At 46.8% G+C, this 20,856-nt stretch overlaps 1 protein-coding gene across 1 annotated transcript; it reads right to left on the bottom strand.

The window, feature by feature from the left end:
• Window positions 1-5,356: 5,356 nt before the first annotated feature.
• On the bottom strand, window positions 5,357-9,820 carry LOC144122288 (uncharacterized). Its single transcript, XM_077655801.1, has 4 exons — window positions 9,708-9,820; window positions 8,505-8,634; window positions 7,513-7,656; window positions 5,357-5,470 (listed from the first exon to the last, which is right to left on the bottom strand). The coding sequence occupies exons 1-4, from the start codon at window positions 9,818-9,820 to the stop codon at window positions 5,357-5,359; spliced, it is 501 nt and encodes a 166-aa protein (XP_077511927.1).
• Window positions 9,821-20,856: the final 11,036 nt, after the last annotated feature.

Raw genomic sequence — 20,856 nt, forward strand, 5'->3', positions numbered from 1 at the left:
TGTTTTGTCTCCCTGGAACTACATTCCTTATGCAATGCCTCCCCTCAGCACCTTTGTGAGAACATGAAGGGAATGTTCAGCAGCTGTACCTTTCAAATTAGACACATATCGTGTAAACACACAGTGCACGAAGTCAGGAACCCACAGTATCAAAAGCATAAGATTAAGCAGCAATTTTTTTACTACTGCAGGCAATCTGCCCACTTCCATAGATATTTATGACAGAAAAAGACTCAGTTCTCGCAAAGCCATTTTTAAGATTGGTTCATAAAAAAAAAATTATGCACTGTTTCTTGATGCCTGCAACATGACTGCACACATCTATAGTCGGGTACAACTTAAGAAGGCAGCGGCATTTGCCCCTCAAAGGCGGATGCACACGAGCCTCCGCCAATAGGCGTGCACTTCAGGTGACGTCATGAGCCGGACGGCCGGTGACCCCGCCGGCGGAGAACATGACTAACATGGCCGCCCTCGCTTCGAACTGGGCCGAGTCGCGTCAGCTGTGTGCATCTCCCTTCGTCAGAGTGAATTCGAATTGTTTGTGGGCGTCTGTCATGTCGGAAATATTATTTCAAGCTTACGATGCACAACTTGTGCCGCGTGCGTTTGTTCTGAGCCGTGAGGCGACGAAAAAAGGTTACAGCGAACATCGGTGACTGCGCTGCGCTGCGCTTCGTCTGGAAACAGGATCCCGCAGTGGCACACCGCTGCAAACAAACATCGTGCGTGTTTGTTCTATGGTGCTTTGTTTTGCTGGAGAATTTGCCAAAGTCTGGTACCTACTGTGAGCGGTGGGTGTGTTAGTGTACTGTGCCCCTGCGTTTCACGTCGGACGTGGCGAAGTGATGGAGCAAAACCATTCTCAGGATAAATGAGAAAAGCGTGCGCGGATGAAACCAACCTACGAGTTCCTCAACCGAAAAGATTTGCGGAAGCAACCTCCAACGCAAAGATTTGTTGCTGCCAGCGCAGCGCGCAAACGATCGATCGTTGGCAGCAGTATGATAAGATGGCCGAGCGTCTAGCAGGGCGTCGTTGTGTAGCACCGTTGATTGATCACTTTCCACCAGTGCTAACAATCAGTGACTAACACGCGCTGTTTGAGCGAATGTCATTGGATTATTAACGGCCAGGCGTGTGGGAGCAGTGTTTGTTTCCTTAATGTCAGCCTTAGTACTAATGTAAAATTATGACCGATACACTGGTGCCTTTAAAAGGGAGCTTGGCATGAATTCGCGTCTCTGCATGGCTTAGAATTCTTCACTCACTGCACGCGCCAGCTGTAGAATGCCTGCTGTGACACAATCGCACATCAGTTGTGCTGCCAGGGCTCGACTTGCTTTCCCACAACACAGCTTTGCGCTGCTTTTCGATTGTTATCATATGTTGCTACTAAAACAATTCCAAGACAGTGAAGGCAACAGAGCCATTATGTACATCAAATAAAAGTGCGACAAAGTAGGCACAGCTGCTTGTGAACTGACTCCTAATACCTCTTCTCGCGTCTGCATTAAATGTGTGTGCATGTTTTCTTGCGTGCTTGTTTATATTTGTTATTTTCCTCTTTTTTGCATTTTAGATCTTAGTTTTCGCGCACGCGTTTGTGTGCATGTGTGTGAATATGTGAGTGCTTCTGTGCGTGTATGTGTTTATTATTCCTATTTGTGTCCTTTTATTTTTGTGTTTGTTCTTGTAAGTATGCTGCATCCACCTCTTCCTTTACAATTTCATTAACTCGTCTCATTCAAAGCACCAAGTCCAGTGAATAGCAGGGCTGGCCTCTTCGATGTCATTAAATCCTTACATTCTTGTCTATCTTGCCTCCTCAGTCTGCCATCTTGCTGTGTTTTCTCCTACTATTCTGACCTTGCTTCTTGTGCTGTTGTCGCAACGTGATTAACCAACTTGCACTAAAGAAACTTCTATCAAATGGGACGACAGAAACATTGACCGATACAAAATGTTAATAGCATCACGTGGCTTGCGCAATAACTTCGTCTCTTACCCCTGTTAATGTGTTTATGCATCAGTGCATACGGCAGCTCGCCAGGAGTGCACATGAAAGGGTGCCATATTTTGCAATAGCATCTTGCGATATTGTTACATTCAGCCTTAATAAATACATGGTTTCGCTGCCCGTTACATGTGGGGGCACACATAACATTGTGCAGTGGATTATCATTTCCTGTGTTGACGCTTTCATCATTACAAATGCAGTTTTCTAGTGAATGGAGTCCAGCAAAGCAGTGCTGTGAGAGCTTTTTCAGCTTTCACCATTTATCACCTCACCAATATCACTGTCTGAATCTGGCCGTTATTTTGCCTACAGCTTGTAATGAACAAAGTGACTCACTAAAACACGTTCAACCTTGCTGAGCATTTTTCCGGTACGTAAATATGACAAAAAAAAATGCTAGCAAAGTTATTCACATTAATAATTGTGCTTGCATTCGCGTTAATGCCAGAGTCTGATAAATAAATTAAAAATTGGCTATGACAAGGCTGCGTTTTTCTTTTCAGTGCATACTGCTAACAGAGCCATAAAGCGTGCTCTGACTACTGTTATTTCAACATGGGGCCCGTCAAACTCGACGATGGCTGCCTGAATGAGCATTTTGGGCCTCAATAAGCTAATGATGCTTTATATTTATTCTCTTTTTCTCATTACTTGTGTGAGCCAGATAACCAAAATAAACAATGCAACCACATGAATGTGCTTTCGCGTGCAAGCTGCTAACAGTAGCTGTCAGTTTCGTGTTGACTACTGGTATCGCAGCAGCACTGGCTATGACATGACTGCGATTTCCAGTGCAGACTGCTAACAGAGCTATAAAGCGTGCATTGAATACTGTTATTTCAACATGGGGCCCGTCAAACTAGATGGTGGCTGCCTGAATGAGCATTTTGAGCCCGCCAAAGATAATCAGAGTTAACAGTTGTGTTTCATTTCAGATATACCAGCATTTAAACATGTTTCTATGCCACTTCTTAAATCGAGCACGTGTGCTGGACGTTGCTTATCAGAACTGAGCTTCCATTATAAGGAATACGCCATAAATGGAACTGCTTATTTATTTCAGAGGTCCCGGAATGGATGGTTGTCTGTGGCAAACCAACGGGAAAAATTTTGGTAGCCCTAATAAAGGCTGTTTTTTCGTTAAAAGAAGCCATTATGCTTCGTCGAGTGGCTCAATGCCAGACAGCTCGCAGTCGGAGTCGCTTTCTTCAGTGTCATCTTCACCCAGCTGGATGATGATGGGTTGAATGTGCTCACTCCCAGACGTGTCAAGTCTGAACTTTGCCTCCAAGTCCATCACGTACTGAATTCTCTTCGCCCAGTCTTCCGCCGCTACGTGCTTGATTTTCTCCCTCAAGATGGCGTCGACCGTGGACAGCTTGAAGTCTCTGTTGTCCGCAGCGATGCCATTTTTGACCTTGGCCCAAACAAGATCAATGGGATTAAATTCGCAGTGGTACGGCGGGAGCCTGAGTACAATGCAACCGGCGCTTACAGCTGCACTGTCTACGATGTAGCTCAGAAAGCGTGACTTTACAGATGCCACCAGCTCAAGCAGCTGCTTCTTTATCATCCTTTCAGCGTAGGTGATCTTCTTGCTTGTGAGCCACTCCTGTATCTTCTTCTTTCAGACCGTCGTTGGCAACTTATCTTCTCGCCGGCGGTGCATTGTCTAAAACAAGGACGCCACCAGCTGGCACCTTCTGCAGAACGCCATTAAACCAGCCCTCAAAGCGATTGCCGTCCACTTCCTCGTGGTAGTCGCCTGACTTTTGGCCTCGGAATAAATCCAAGCAGCCGTCAACGAAGCCATCCTCGCTGCCGATGTGCGTGACGATCAGGCGCTGACCTTTCCCAGAAGGTTGTTTTATACCCGTTGTTAGGCCATTTGCTCGAGCGAACAGAAGTCCGCGCTTCTGCACCACGGTGTCTATCCGCACGATCGACCGAGTGTGTCCCGCCGTCACCCATGTCTCGTCCAGGTAGAAGATCTTTCGGCCTTCCGCTCGGTAGCGCTCCACGTCACGGAGGTAGCGATTCCGCCAATCGGTGATGTCATCCCGGTCGATAAGCAGCGAGTTGCGGCTTCTCTTTTCGTGCTTGAAACCGATCTCGGCAAGCAGGCGACGCACAGTCCACCTCTTTAGTGATGGGAGTTCCATACGTTCCGAGAACTCGTTAGTGATCTTCTCGACCGTCGGTATCTCGTTGCGGCGAAAGAAATCGTGACACATGACCTCAGCGCGCACAACGTGAAGCTGTCAAACTTCGCGCTGCGTCTTCTCTTCTTCGCATTGCGTGAGCGCTTTCGCGACGGCGTCGTCAGTTTGCCACCCGAAAAATGCGAAGCTTTAACTTCCTTCCTCACCCTGAACACAGTCCTTTCGCTGACACCGAGCATGTCAGCGACAAACTTGTTCGTCTCCTCTACGCTGCGTTCAGGCTCCCTGTTACGCCAAAACGTGTAGCAGTGGAGGATCATGTTGCGTGAATCGCTGTTCAGGATGCGGCCGCTCTTGCTCTTGCCGAGGCTCCTTGGTGGTGTGATCATCGATGCGACACAAGGCTCGTTCGGCAACAAAGGCTCGCGTTCCGATGTCACCTCGCTGGGCTCCATGGCGGAAAAGAGGTACGGAATGCCGTGCGCGACCGTGCGTGAACTCACTAGATTGTAGGTTCGCAACCGCAAAAAAAAGAAACAAGTAGCAATTGAAAAATAAGCCTCACACATTAAAAAATAAGCATGTGAAAGCACACAAAAAGTACATATGAATTCTATGCTATTGAGCCAGACTGTTTTGTAATTACACGCCCGGTGCCGCCGATCTCGCTCCGTAGCAGACGACGCACAGCGTTGTAGAAGGCACGGAGTTATTTTTCTCTCGCGATCCAGCATGTGCTGAAGCATTTGCATCATGATAGTTTTACTAAACCACTCATCAAGATACACAAATCTTATTTATACAGAGAAATACGCGTTTTAGAAGCAGTCACAATTTTTTGAGCGGGACTATTTCTTTAGTCGCGGAGGAAATTGGCTGCTGCGCTTCGGTCATCTGGGCGGGGCCTCTCCTGTCTTCTAAAGTTGTACCCGACTATAGAAAATATTCAATTGACATCATCCAAAACAAATGAGATTACATACCTTGCTCTACTCAGCCTATAATTGAAAATTCTCTTCTCATCCTGAAGCTGCTCAGCAGGAAATGGCCGCATGAAGTCCTTCCGCAGCTGGAAAGCTTCGTCTCCAACAAAGTATGGAGCAATCATTACTGTTTCGGGTAGCTGGGAGCCCAGTGGAAGACCAAGCTTGCCAGCAACCAGAGCTTTTCCAAATTATGAATTCTTGAGGACGCCATCATTGCTCTGGCGGCCTTCGGCACCAACATCGATGAGGACGTACTTATAGCAACTATCTATGATGGTCATTAGGACAATAGAGAAAGTGTGCTGAAATGCAAAGAAGTAGATTTACCACAACCATGTAAGCCAGATGCAATGAATGCAGTTTTTAGCTGCTAAAATAATGAATGCTGCCTACTCGCCTTAGTGCAGCATTAATTTTAAAATTAGCTACACTGGATTTATGTAGAAAGTGAACCTGTATTAAAGCCATCCCCGATCATGCAAGCAAAAAGCAGGTGTACGGCAACCTTTTTGAGATATTTATTACAATAACCTCACAAGCCCTCTAATCATGTTTAAAAGCAGCAAGAATTTTCAGGCACTTCAGGTATATTATAGTTCAGTATAACTATAGAATGAAGCAGCAAGCACTTTTAAAAGGGTCGTCAGGTGTCATGGGGTCTATGTTCATCCCATTCATCTATGTTCATCTATGTTCATCCCACCTGCTAGCCACCCGTGATGCCATGCTAGGGGAATAAACGCGACATGTCAAACGGTCGACACAACTGGCTGGAGGGCCTGTTCTGAGGGGCGTTTGCCACTTTGTTCTGAAGTTGTACCTGTCCACAGTACAAAAAAGACAAATTGAAAGGAGGTGGGCAGGAGTTATGCCCCCCCCCCCTCCCATTACTACAACCAGAATGTCCACGCACCAAAAGTGCAGATAAATTTTGAGACAAAATAAAATATGTGAACGATAGAGTAAATGTCATGGTCATCCTCAGGTTCTAAAATATTGTTTTTTGTAACACCGAGTACTGCAACAATTGCAAATACATATCGTAAATCTCCTATTATCAGGTTTACTAAAAAAAGGTACCGGATAGAGTGTGCTTCCTTCCTTCCAATGATGTATATCACATTAGTGAACAAATTGATACAAAGAATTTACCTAAACCAGGCAAAATACCTTATAACTGAATTTCCTCTGTCATCCTGTTCCATTCTCAGTAACAAGAGCTGACCCAGCGCAGCGGCTTAGCAGTCAGGGCAGTCAGATACTGAGCCAGGGGACTGCAGGTTGAATGTCGCTGTCAGCGCACGTTAAAGAAGCTCAGGTGGTCTATATTAATCTACAGCCCTTCACCACTGCATCCCTCAAAGCTCAAGTGTCGCTTCAGGACATTAAACGCCACAATTCATTTAGTTTCAACAGTGGCTTTAATGTCATACTGGGCCACAAGGCCTTAAATAAACTGCAATATTATAGTCGCTTGTTTATTTGATGTCATTCATGCTTTTGTTTTCAAGCTGGAAAACCAGTGAAAACAATCAAGTTCCATTATATTGCAGGTTTTTTGTAACACCTCAGGTGACATGGAATACAATCTGCCATAGCCACCGCTCGGGTGTTAAAGCTGAAACTGCATAAGAATAGAAATTGAATTATAAACTATTTACTAGGCATGTAATTCCACACGGTGCTCCATCAACGCTTTTGTCTTATATGCCTTGCCAAAGAAAACATGCCACTAAAAATTGTATATCGTTTTAAGTGGTTCATATCATAGCGAAAGTGTTATTTAGTGGTTGACTAAATAAATCACTGCATTCATGGCAATGCCACCACATCCAGATAGCCCCTCACCAATGTACACGCGCCACAAAGGTAGTCTTGTGACCAGCAGTTCTATTGCATTACCTATAGCACAGACACGTCAAACTATTTGGTCTGCTGCATTAGAGAACCACACTGCATGCCTCAGATACTAATGACCAATTTAAGCTATCACAGCTTTGCTCAGAGGTGCAACACTAAAACATGACAATTCACACTCTTGAAACAAGAATGTAAAACCTACAACTTGTCAACACACTGCACTGCTCCCCAATATTCCTCTCAGAAAATAAACCTAATTTCGCACCACTAAACAGCTAGCTGCTTGAAAACATTGTCATTGGCGCATTACTTGAATGCATATCACGGGTCTGTTTTATTAACTTTCACTGGTTAGGGAATGAGCTATACATATAATTATATGCAGCTTGCCAACAGTCCTTATGCTGATTGTAAAAAGCAAAAATAACTGATAAGTTGAATAAATGCACAAAGCACTTAAATTTGCTTAAAGCAATATGTTTACCTTGTAGTTGAAGTAAGCACTTCCAGAGTTAGCAAGCGCCGTGATGGCAACATGTTTACCATCAACGGCCCCCAAACAGCTCGGAAACTGCCATCGCTTCTTGAAGCCTTTGGCAATCTCCACCCAATCACCTTCTGATGGCACCTGTGAACATCACAAACAAAACAGTCTCATTACTGTTGTAAGTGGCCCAACCGTTCTTATGCCAACTGTAGGCAATTGAAAAAATAATGAATCAGGAAGTACCTCCATGTTTTTTTATGCCAAGTAAATTGCGACATGTATCAGAAATATGCTACAGTACTAGGAATGCAATGCAAAGAAGCGGTTCCAAGCTCAACCACACGCTCCTTCAGCGCATGAGCCCTTCATAATGAGCACAGGATTGCTTGCACTACTAATGCATAACGGAAAGTGTGGAAACTGTGCACAGGTTGTTACGAAAATAAGGGCTTCTACACATAAAGCTGACAACGAATAGGGTGTGTATATGCCGGACGGCTGCGCTTGGGTGGACGCCAATGAGTGGTGAGTAATTACTCCCTTATTACAAATCTAATCTACCTGGGGGATACCCAAAACATCTGACACACACTGTTCCCCCTTCGAGTTACTGATCAATTCTCTCTCGCCATACCATAAGCTTCGCCTCCCGGTTAGCTTAGTTGGCAGAGCAACTGCTCTGGCGAAGCATGGTGTCGGATTTGAACACCAAACCAGAACGAATTTTTTCCTTAACTACAAAGTTTCTGAGAAAGCTGTATAGCTTACGTATCTAGTCGTATGGGTGCATTTGGTTGGATGCCAATGAGTACTTGCTCCCTTATTAGGCACCAAACAACAATGACAATATACTATTCAAGATAATGAAATCAGAATCTCTTCAGATAGTGAACAAGATAACACCAGTATGCCTATTGCCTGTAATTAATTAGTCACCACAACAACAGCTTCATTAATAAACAGGTTTAATGCTACTAGATGATTCTCACCTTCATGAACTGGTCCTCGAGTCTGGCCCAGATTATCCGACAACAGAAGTGGATGGTGACACGAGCTGTTTCAATGCCAACTCTGTAGGCCAGGGCAATATCCTTGATGTCTTGTCCTTTCGCTAAGTAGCTAAGGAACAAGAATAATTTTCACAATAGGAATCCTCTTCATCCATTTTTAAGTTTACTTTTAAAAGTGATTTTTTTAAAAACAGCAATGTGCCAATCTCATGTGCAATTTGCGATGTGACAACAGTGGTCAGGTTTTTTTTTCAAAGCCATTTATTGTACACTGTATGCCACAATGCAGCACTAAATTTGGCTTCCAATTTTTACATTTCTGTGCATGTGGCCTGTAGCTGTTTCACGAAGGCTGCGCAAAGCTCTTTTTGCAGTACTAAAGCAGTGGAGGGAATTATGCTACTGCATCCAGATGACCTTGCACGATTTAGCGGACAAAAAATAAACTAGTCTTTAATTCATCTATACACAAGGACTTCTATGAGTATCCCTAGAAGGAGAATTAATCTACTGTGAGCATAAACACTTAATAACATTAGTATGATGTGCACTTTATATTTGCAACTAGCAGTGCTACCAAGATGCCCCACCCTCCTCCTCAGTATATGGCCGTAATCATAACTTCATTAGAATAACCGGTACTTCAATTTTAAGATATTTTCACTGAAAGATTTTGGATCTTTATGCATTGTATGTCCTGAATTGTCCTGAACTTAAAGTAAGACGAAGGTGAGGTGGAGATGATCATGAATGCCAACCACTGCTATACAAGAGGTGTGGGGTGGACGCCTCAGGAAAATAGCAAACATTTCAGAGCACTACCAGGGTAGGCACTGCAGTTAGGGGGCGCTTTGTAAATGTTTCGTGCAAGTAATATAACACTTTAAAGTGCTGGAAGCATAACAAAGGTGGCTCGGCATACTCACGAATTGCCTATAAACTAATTTGTAATGTGCATATTGAAAAATACAAACACAAGTCATGTGTGTAGCAGGAAGTGTCAAGCTGTGTTCTAGGAGAAACCCCCTGTTTTAGACTTAAACATACCAAGCGAGCTAACAGAAACCTATTTGCGCCACGTAAAAGCACATTGTCCTCAATATATTCGCCTACTATCACCATTTTTACCTGTCATGCCAGTTGTGAAAATGCGAAGACAGTGTGTTTTGGCCGTTTACTAACCTCAAGGTTATTGCGAGCCGTTCACCCGGCTCAAGCGGCTCCCTCACGACGTACTGCCGCGTTAAGTCGTCGGTCACGAATGACAACAGGGTGTCAAACATCTCCGGTGACATTCTGTAGTATTTAAAAAAAATCATGGTCCCCTTTCCTCATTCTTTGGATCTGCAATAAAAAGACAGCAGCTTATGAAATGCATACAACTTCAATGCAAATTGACACCTCTATATATACAGACTGAAAACTTGGAAATGAAAAGTTGGTTATAATGGAAGAACAGGCACAGGAACTCTAATTCAAGGGGAACACTTCAACTTTGTCGTGAAGGAAGAATTGAAAAAGTGAAAGATGGAAGAGGCGCCTTAGCGGCTCTTTCTTATAAAAAAAAAGTAATACTGGAAGGAAAACATGTTGGTAACAGCGGCAAGCCATCGAGACCTGAAGCACATGAGCTGCGGCTAGCATAATGGAAAGGACAGGTAGAGAGAAAAAAGGGAAGAGCGATAGAAAGAAAGGATAGGGGTACGGTGGCAATATACGTCACGTACAAACACAAAATATACAAAACCTCTAATTTCGAATCATGCGAAATTCGAGGCTTATCCGATTATTAAATTCGCCGCAGCCTGGATTTAATACCGCGTCCTCGATGTCAGCAGCTGAACGCTACAGAGGGGATTTCATTCACAGAGCGCGAAGACGAACACGGACAAGAGGGGAGACACCACGCGCTGTGCGAATGAAAGCAAGAAATACCAACTCGCCCAGCAAGTGATATTGAGCAACAGATGTGAGCAAGCTTGTCTAGAGCACGTTTGCGGTGTTCTGCGGGAGAAATAACATGAAATCTTATGCCGGTTGATTGCCTTGGTGCGGGCACTGTGCTTGCGATTTTATAATTCGTGCACCTACGTGAAAAGCGCTAACTGCGTTAAAATTTCGCATCTTTGCTCCGCCAGCCGAAGCTCCGGCGCTCTAGGTAAGCCCCCTCATGTCTGTACATGTTATCTCCGCCGGCCACAGCTCGAGCGGTCTATAAAGTGTGGTCACATATGTACTTAATAGAGAATAGCATCGCATCTATTGGCCGTTTTGCGCACGAGAAAACGCGACTGCAAGCGAAATAGACGAAATCAGTCACTTACCGCCGTAAAATACAGGCCTTCCTGCTTGCGACGATGAAAGACTTGTCGCACCCACCAGTGTCTACGCTGCCGCTGCTTTTTCTGCAGCATAATAAGAAGCAGTAGCTTCTTTTTCAAAAGCAACGACTGTAGTTTTCTGTCCATCGTGCGTCTCGAAAAAGAAGGAAGAAGCTCCAAGGCGGCTCGTCGAAGACAGCTGTCTGGTGACTGTGCCGATGCTGCTGCCGATGTCATTCAGCCGGTGTAAATAAAAAATAATGCTTTTTGAAGCAAACCTCAAACTTCTGTATTAAGTCGCCAAGTTTAAAATTAGACATTTTACGCTTTGTAAAAAGTTGTTTCAACTGTTTATTGTGACGTATTGCAGTATGCGGCATTTGGACGGTTTAGCCAAAAATCGTCAGGGGACACTGCGCTCGAACGGATCTGCGCGACCAACGCAAATCCGTACGCTCTCATGTGTTTGGCTGCCCTCTCCAGCAGGCCCTGAGCGTCGACGCCGGTAGGCGCGACGCCGATGAAGTGCTGCCTTGTGGTTGCGGCTTACGCGCCGTACCGCGCCGTACTAAGGATACGCCAGGCTGCCTCGACGCCCGCGTCACGCTAATCAAGGCACCCTATAGGATTGATGGATGGATGGATACGGCTGAACCCTTTTAAATCGGGCGGTGGCTCAAGCCACCTAGCCGTCACTTATGAAATTTTACTCTCGTCTTGATTTTAAACACCTATCAATAACCTTCGCTTGGTTATTTTGACCCGCTTAAAATCGACTTTTCCTTCGCTGTCCTTAAACCCCTTAAACCCATAGGATGCGCCACTAATTAGCGCCATCTGTCGGGCCAGCATCAAAATGTGGGAGTAAAATAAAAATGACGTTGAGCTGGGTCCTGTTTGCAATTAAAAAGGAACTGCGCTGAGACGCAACTAAGTATTTCTGTTCTGTTCTCTGTGTCCCTGTCGATTTCTTCTTCGCTTCCTTTTTTAATGGTAGATATAAAATATAAACCCTGTGGCCTGGACACTCACCGCAGCCGTGGCCTCGTGGTAGAGCGCCCGCCTCGGCTTCGGGAGGTGGTGGGTTCGACTCCCACTGCCGCCGGTTACCCACCGGTTACTTAATGGGTACATGCCATTCCCGGCCTGGTGCTCGGCTTTCTAGGGAGTATGGCATGGGGAAGGAGCCTGCGCCTAAATCCCAACACTATGTGAGCTCTTTGACCCGCCACTTCGCATAGAGCCCAGGGGCATGAGGATTGGAATGCTCACAGCCAATCCCACCCCACCATCTTGGCGATGTGTTTGTTGGGTGACACATCACGAGGCTCCTTTTTTGCTTCTTGTCACGGCTTTAGGCCCGTTTATGGCGTTTTGACGTCTCAAGTCGACTGAGGCAGTGAGTGACGCCGTAGCGAAGTTTGGCGGGAGACTCGCAATCCCTCAGGCAGTGCCGCACTTCGTATTTGAATAACTATGCCAATATTTGCCTTCTTTTTAGTATCGCCTGTACCGCCGCGGCCGAAATTCCACCCCGCGTCCTTGGGTTCAGCCTTAGAACGCGCGAGCGACCAGGTAGAGAAGAAAACGCTAATGGTGCGCTCAACGCCACGTGTCGCGCCTGCGTAAAAATAACCCTGCTTTATTCCGATCCCCGTAACGACCCGCCCTGCTGACAGTTCTTGTAGCGGGAGATGCACTATGCTAATAATAATAATAATTGGTTTTGGAGGAAAGGAAATGGCGCAGTATCTGTCTCATACATCGTTGGACACCAGAACCGCGTCGTAAGGGAAGGGATAAGAAATAAGATGTGCCGCAGTGGAGGGCTCCGGAATAATTTCGAGCACCTGAGGATCTTTAACGTGCACTGACATCGCACAGCAGGCGTGTTCCTTTTGCGTTTCGCCTCCATCGAAACGCGGCCGTCGAGATCGGGATCGAACCCGGGAACTCCGGGTCAGTAGCCGAGCGCCCTAACCACTGAGTCACCGCAGCGTGGCCTTGGTATGCTATTTGGGCCGAAAAATATTTGCTTTTGAATCGAAATACTAAACGGCGTCTTAAGAGAATGCAGGAGTGGACGCGTTCATGCACATACGACCATATATGGTGTGGGGCAGCTATTGGTGCCGCTTGTTTGCTTCTGGTTAGGAGAAAAATCCTCTGTGTTTTCCGTGCCTTCACTTCAGCTTTTTCGTGCTTTTATTGGCTCTGATAAAAGACATTTGCGCGCGGCAAAAGAAAAAAAGGTAAAATGGTTTTAATTGAGGCTCTTACCATCTTACCAGCTGTTCTGTGGTGTATAGGAGACTGTAGAGGCTGCTGAGATAGCCATGCTGCAAGATTCCCTCGGTTGCCCTGCCAGAAGCTGAGTTGCAATTTTTTAAGAGTTAAGGCCCGTATATCTCACATATTTGGGTTTTCTTTTTTGTATTCAGTATATAAGTAACTGTTCCTGTCAATAAACGTCAGTTGGAAGTAAGCCCTCGTGTGTCTGCTCTCGTCTTTGTCCATGTCTGTTTTAAGTTGCGCTCTATATATTTTTGATTAAAGAAGGGGTTCTTGAGTTGCAAGCTTACAAGTCTGCCGCCGTGCCCGCTGATCGATTGCTATTGTGCAGTTGAATTTATACAGCCGGTGAGTGGTAACGTAGCGGATGAAGGCGTTTGGTGTTGGTCAAGTTATGCGTCGTCCAAACACGCATGCCTGAGGTATTTTCTGCAAGACGTTCTGTCGAAGCATTCAACTGCTGCTCGCTCAAAGTTGTCAGCGTCACCGCAACAACGCCGCATTCGGCAGCTGAAGCCGCATCACTCGAGCTGACGAAAAACACGGCCTGGATTGAGAACAAGAAGGGGTTCTTCAGTTGTATGCTTCCAATGCTCCCACTGTGTCCACTCTTTTCGCTAGCCTCCACGTTTCTGCCCTATAGACGTGTGCAGGTAAGAAACAGCTGCTGTATACTTTCTTCTTGAGAGATATCGGTAAAGTTCTGCAATACTATAAGCAACCCGCTCAAGTTAAGTAATGAGTGACGCTCTCTCGGGGCCGCAAAGAAAAGCTTGCGTGATCATCCTTTAAGCTGCGGTCTCCTTCTCCCACAATTAAGGTCCCCCACCCACGTCGACATCAAAGTGACGTAGCGGCAAAGCGAATCGGTTTCAAATCGAAGTGTTTCGTGGATTAGGCACCAGGCAACCGAAATTATTGCGAGCCCTCCACGACGGCGTTCCTCATAGCCTGAGTCATTTTGGGACGTTGAACCCCATAAACCAAACCAAACCAACTTCCGTGACCATGTCTGGAGTACAGTGAACTAGAATAGGGGTAATGTGCTCACTGGCCGGGCTGGAGTGAAGCCGTCGCTGTCGCAAAATGGCCGCGGCGGCGCTGCTGTCGTTTTCACTGTAGGAAGGCAGGGAATTCGGTCCAGACGTATACGGGATAAATCCGTGTTACTGCCAAAAGATCGTGCCTTCGCGGACGAAACTAGTTTGCATCATGTGTGTTGTTCAACATTATCGGATGAAGGTTTAATAATATCCTCATTCGCGCGAAGGCAGGGCAGAGTCAAGCGCGTGGAGCGCAGGTGCACAGCGGCCGCTACTTTGCGATTCCAATAACCCATCAGCTGAAATTGTTGCGGACCCGATCGACTCCGCATCGTCCGACCAACACGTCTTAAAAGCATACGCTTTGAGCACACCAGTTCTGCTACGGCGTGTCGCTTTATTCCACACTTTAGAATAGACAAATATCGCTTCAGATCAATGCTAATGACGGCTGTGAAACTTCCCACATGCTCGCCAATTTATCTCTGGCGTTTCACTACCATGCGGTTCATTTCACGACTCGTTCGCTCTTTTCGAATTGCCTGTACCCACCCATTCCTTTGAACTTGCATGCTGTAACTCAACTGCAATAGCATAAGACTAAAGTTGTTCAGCGCTGATTTGAAATTGTGGTTTATGGTTTATCGGGGTTTAACGTCCCAAAGCGACTCAGGCAATGGGGACGCCTTAGTGAAGGGCTTTGGAAATTTCGACCACCTGGGGTTCTTTAACGTGCACTGACATCGCATAGTACACGGGCCTCTAGAATATCGCCTCCATCAAAATTCGACCGCCGCGCCCGGAATCTAACCCGCGTTTTTTGAACCCGTACTCTAACCTTCGAAGGGCAGATTTTGAATCCGTAATTATGCTCGCGAGCCCGCATCCATCATGCGAGAGTCTCCTTCGGCCGGGTATTGTAGCCGTGAGCACCGGCGCGCCCCGTCCAGATTCACGTGACGCTCGCTCCGGCTCTCATTGGCCCTCTGTCGCTGCCCTCTCCCGGCGTCGGCGTTTTTTTCTGTTCCGCCAGAACCCGACGATTTGGCAAATACGTCCTCTCCGGCGGCAAAAAAAAGCGCTCCGCTGTCGTCGACGTCTACGAATCGCCCGGAAAAACGCTCCATGCGGCCCACGCTTAAGATTCGATTCTGCATTCGCCGCCGCTCACACCCCCGCCTTCGCCCCGCAAATTCAGTTTCTCGATGCAGCTGCTGTGCCTCTCCGAGATGCAAACTCCTATCGTGTCTCGAAAACCACATTGCTTCCCGCGCTGCGCATTTCTGCTTCAGCACTAGGGGTCCGAGCGAGTTCGTTCCAAATTGGCTGAACCGCAGCGGCCGCATTTTGTGCGCATGGAGCACAGCCAAAGGCAGCATGGCATGCGTAAATTGGCTTACGACGCCCGTCAGCACCCGTGTATCTCGGAGGGTGAACGCGTCCAATAAAAAGCTTGGAAATTTTTTATGCGCTTAACACGACTTTGTCACCTAAAAGGCCGGGCGCTTTTTAAGAACATGCTGCCCCATGGTGCGATGAAGCATAAACGGTAAAAAAACACAAAGTAATAGAACTTAATGACCACGTCACTGAAAGCCACTGCTTTCATGGCCATGACTATGCTCCGCACGAGTCACTGGAGAGATTTAGCATAGCGGAGACAGCGTCGCGATAAAAAGGAATGCGAATAGCGCTGCGCCCACTGTCCGCCTTTCTTTTCATTGCGCTTGTACCGTGCTGGCAAGACAAGACACTCGACTCGTACCTTTAAAAATACCGCTGTCTTAAAAACAAGACCATGGCAGGTGCCCACACAAAAGAATCAAACATACAACAGGCAAGGCATCACCAACATAATTGCTACTCTATGTCACATCACTATTAAAACGTGAGTGAACGACGCCGCAGTGGTGTCTTCGCGCATAAAATAATTGTTTGAGCATTGGGCGAAACGATTCGAATCGCTAAGTGAGGTCAGCAAATGGAAAAACACTAACTATTGTAGCTGTGACAATGAATTCAATGTTACATGATCAGCAGGATTTTTCCAATCTGTAATGCTTCCAGGCAGACGGGAATATTTAAAGCAGTTATTGGTAACAAAGCTTTTACTGAAAGAGGATGTCGCATGCATGCACCATAGCCACTATAGAGTAACACATTATTTGTCGACAAAACACCCTGCCGGATATCGGCAGGATATATTTCGTCGGCAGGATATCTAAAATAAGAGAATTTTTTAGGACGCTCCGTGTCATCTATCTTGTTCAATTGCTTTTAGAAAGAACCGATTCGTGATCAGATATGCCTGGGAAGACTTCGACAGCAAACCCTAAATCACTTGCGTCTTCCGAAATAAAAAGAAGGTCGCGAATTGATTTGGAGATCGTAGTAACACGTATTGATATTCCAACTATCTGTTTAAGGTTGAAAGAAATAGCAATATCAAACAGAAGTTCAGAGGGCAGACATAAAGGAATTATGCAAAGTTCGTCCCAGTTCATCATGGGTAGATTAAAGTCGCGGGATATATGATAACATAAGGGCAGCGTTTTCTGTGCTCATGAATAAATTTGTACAACGATCCTAAAATCGAGATATCAGCATTCGGTGGCCTGTATGTTCCACTCATAAGAAAGATACTCTGCTGTAGTTGAACGTGAATCCAAACCATCTCGATAGATGTGTTGTGAGGAATTAATGTGTAGTTAATGCTCTTCCTAATTATGGCCGAGACGCCACCACCCCTTGAGCCACAGTCTCATCGAATTATATCGTGCGAGATCGGTATAACGTCAGTATCAGGATGGAGCCATGTTTCTGAGAGAAGCCTATCGCCAGGGCCGCAAGCATAGATGAAGGCTTTCGAGTTCATCGATTTCGTTTACGCCGCTCCTAGCATTCACGTTTAGTACTGATAGCGGACCTCTGTCAGGGTTCGGTTTTGTTGACTGGAAGGCACTGTTTCGATTCTTTTTGGATTATATAAGGCGTGTCACTCCGGTTCCAGCGGAACTGCCTTGTTCAGTCCTTCGTACCATCTGTAAACCTTCCCGTTTATTTTAACCATGTCGGGGTTGCTTGCAGAAGCCTTTTGCTCGTAGGAGGCTCCTTCCGCTTTCTGGACCTCCGGCTCGTGTTCTCAAGCCTCAGCAGTGGACATTCCAGGGCCGGGTAACCGTGTCAACGCTGACACAGTGTTGGGATTTGAAGGCGCGGGCTCCTTTACCATGCCATGCACCCTAGAAAGCCGAGCACCAGACCGCGAATGGCATGTACCCATTAAGCATGACCGGTGGGTGCTCAGCGGCAGTGGGAGTCGAACCCACCACATCCTGAAGCCGAGGCGGGTGCTCTACCACAAGGCCACAGCTGCGTTGGGAGCTAGGGCCACAGGGTTCGTATTTTGTATCTACCGTTAAAGAAATTATTTGAAGAGATCGACAGGGACACAGAGTACAAAACAGCAATACTAAGTTGCGTCTCAGCGTAGTTCCTTTTTAACTGCAAACAGAACAGCCCAGCTCTATGTCATTTTGATTTCACACCCACATTTTGATGCTGGCACAACAGGTGGCGCTCACTAGTGGCGCATACTATAGGTTGCCTTGATTAGGGCGGCGCTGTCATCGAGGCACCCTGGCGTATTATTAGTGACTCTAGCGAATTCTATGTTCTCTTCTTCGATGATTGGTTGATTGATTGCTCTATTGCTCCAAAGGGCGATCATTTTCGAGCTCTTCATGGTTGACACCAGTGGTTGGCACCTCTAGCCCAGTGCGCCAGCGGCTTCTGAGAAAATTGGTTTCGGGAAAACGAATGCAGCTTCCTCGGTAGACCCCTCCGTAGCGCCATAAGGGAACGAGTGAAAGGAGACTGCAAAGAAAGAAAGAGGCACCGCAGTGCAGTAAAAAAAATAATGTGGATTAGCTCAGCTAATCCAGATTATACTAAGTGAAAGATGTCGGCGTTCACTGTGTTCATTGGCGTTGGAGTTGACAATGTTCTAGACGGTGATGGCTTTGAGGAAAGAAAGGGCGCATAACTGATTCCCTGGATATGCGGACGCCTTCTTCATGCTTTAATACATGTGGCGGTGGCGAGACAGAGCTGTGGCCTGAATCCATTAGCGCTAACAGCGTTGTGGCTCACATGTGGCACTGCAGCAATAGCTAGGCCGCAGCGTTCATTTGGTGATCGATCACTCGCGATGAACCATTACCAGCATGCCACCTTCCAAGATAGAAGGGAGGGCGCGCTGCCTATCCAGTGTGCGGAACGCAATCAAAGCAGGCTTTTGCAGTTGGACACCAACGCCACGTACATGAAAGCGATTGAGGTCTCCACTGACCGACGGAGCCGGCTGTGCGCCTTTCCTTTCATGAAAATGAACGGCCATTGCAAAGTTGTCAACGCCAATGAACTCTATGAACGTCGTCAGCTGACTTCTTTTGTTTGGCTTTTGATTAAAGGAAATGGCACAATAACCGTCTCACATATCTCGGTGGACACCCGAACCGGGCCTTAAGAGAGGAAGATTGAAATGAATAAAAATTCGTTTTGGGGAAAGGAAATGGCGAAAGATTGGTTTTATGCAAAGGAAATGATGCCTACCTCACAATTCTCGCTTTAAGCGGTAACCACAAGGCAGCGTTTTTTCGGCGCCGCGTCGTCGCCTCGCCCACCGGCGTCCCTGAAGACGAAATTCTGGTGCTCGGAACGAGGTGACGCAGGCGGGCGCAGATATCTGCCCGATCAAAACGGACGACAGAATTTTTTGTCGCGCATCTGTCGCGCGACACAATTTTGTGTCGCAAGACAAGCTGTCTTGTCGTGCCATGTGTCGTGCGACAAGCTTCGTGTCGTGGGTTCTTTCGCGCGACAAAGTTGTTTGTAGTGGGTTCTGCCGCACGACAGACATCTTTCCTGCATTTTGTCGTGCGAAGAAGGTCCCTGTCGCAGCATTTGTCGCGCGACAGGTTTCTGTCGCAGGTACTGTCGCGCGACAGAGGGACTAGTGCCGCGCGACAGAGATTGCGTGCCTCAGCAAAGTTGCCTGTCGTGGGTTCAGTCGCGCGACAGACTTCTATCGCGCCTCTTTTCACGCGACAAAAGTACCTGTCTTGCGGCCTGTCGCGCGACACAAGAGCTTGTCGTGGGATATGCCGCGCGACAGATACCTGTCGTGGGATGAGTCGCGCGACAGATACCTGTCGTGGATTGTGCCGCGCGATAGATACCTATCGTGGGATGTGTCATACGACAGATTCCTGGTGAGGGTAATTATTTTTCTGCAGAATTCTAGAAATACTGTAATGCGGTCGTGTGACAGCGATAGGATCAAATTGACAAAAGATGCTTCAAAGCGCGTTCACTGTGGCGAGTCGCGAAGAGGATGCGAGGTGCTCTGGTCTGTTGGTGACGGGCACCGAGCGAAATGAAGTGCTCATTCACATTGACGAATCGACTATTCAACTCGCTTCCCGCGACCTGGCTCTCTCACCGAACGAGAATTGGCTTAGAGGAGAGGCACTGCTCGAGCACTCACCTAATTCCCTTCTGTTCCCACAAGACAATGTGATGAAAGTAGTGCATGCTCAAGAGTATAATGCGGCTTTGAAAGCCCAAAAAGCTGTATACACAAGCGACGAAGCCAGCGGTGCCTGCGTATCCGCACGCGCTTGCGGTGGCGGCATGTAGCTGCAGCCACGACAGCGCCTGCACACCAATCGGTGTGCGCAAGTCGAATGGCGCTACTGAAAGTCAGTGTCCTCTTGGCTTCTGTGACATGTTCAAGCCATGTAACATAATGTACCGCTACTACTACATGCGCAGAAAAAACCAAGGACACTTCTATGCGTCGCGGAAAAGAATGTCGTTAGTCGTCAATCAGGGAAAATTACTCGCCATAACCATCCGGCTACACAAAGGCAGCATGTGTGTACATGCACGCAGTTCTCTGTATAAATGTTCAAGGCAACCCCGATATCATTTTTCCGCGCGTTTCAGTTTTAAGAGCGTCAGCTCTTACTACTTACGTTTGTCAAGGACACGTCTGTCTGCAGGGAAGGTCAAATTAGCCAAGACAGTTACCACACTATATCACATAGCAACAGCGGGCGCGTAGAGCCTCAGTTGTCACAGATACCTTCGATCCGTTTTACATATGCCAGTATAGCGGCTATCGAAGTGGAACCCCGGGGACCCCCATTTGCATCAAATTTGGGGGCCGCCCGTTTGACGCATAACGATCGAAGTGGTGTGATTTGACTTGTCATGTTCCTGAGGATAAAATAAATATTTAGATGAAGCCCAAAATATGTGTGGGATTCGCACCGACGACCTTTTCGCCCCCAAACTGTGCATTCCGGGGACTTCCAGACAGCCATAAAGCCTAATCGTTTGTCGCAGAGGGTTCCGGATGCGGTCAAACAATTCATCTTGTTGTAATGCACACGTTTATAAAATTCGTTAAGTGATATATAAGGAGGAAACATACCGGATTTAGCGAAGGTGGCTGTAAATCGCAATAGTAGTGCAAAATCTTTTATGTAGATGACGCTGCTTGTATCTTAGAACGAATGTTTCCGAAACGAAATGCCCTCAGATGTTTGTATTTTGTCTTCTCCACGTTTGCTGAGCACCCCGATCTAGGACCCCGATCTAAACACTTGA

This window comes from Amblyomma americanum, chromosome 1, assembly GCF_052857255.1.
Source record: "Amblyomma americanum isolate KBUSLIRL-KWMA chromosome 1, ASM5285725v1, whole genome shotgun sequence".
In the NCBI taxonomy this organism is placed as follows: Eukaryota; Metazoa; Arthropoda; class Arachnida; order Ixodida; family Ixodidae; genus Amblyomma; species Amblyomma americanum.

Coding starts and splice junctions, on each gene's coding strand:
- LOC144122288 (XM_077655801.1), bottom strand. CDS start 9,820: ATGTCACCGGAGATGTTTGACACCCTGTTGTCATTCGTGACCGACGAC. Junction 7,657..8,504: donor TCGAGGACCAGTTCATGAAG/GTGAGAATCATC, acceptor TGATGTTCACAG/GTGCCATCAGAAGGTGATTG. Junction 5,471..7,512: donor GTGCTTACTTCAACTACAAG/GTAAACATATTG, acceptor TTTGCATTTCAG/CACACTTTCTCTATTGTCCT.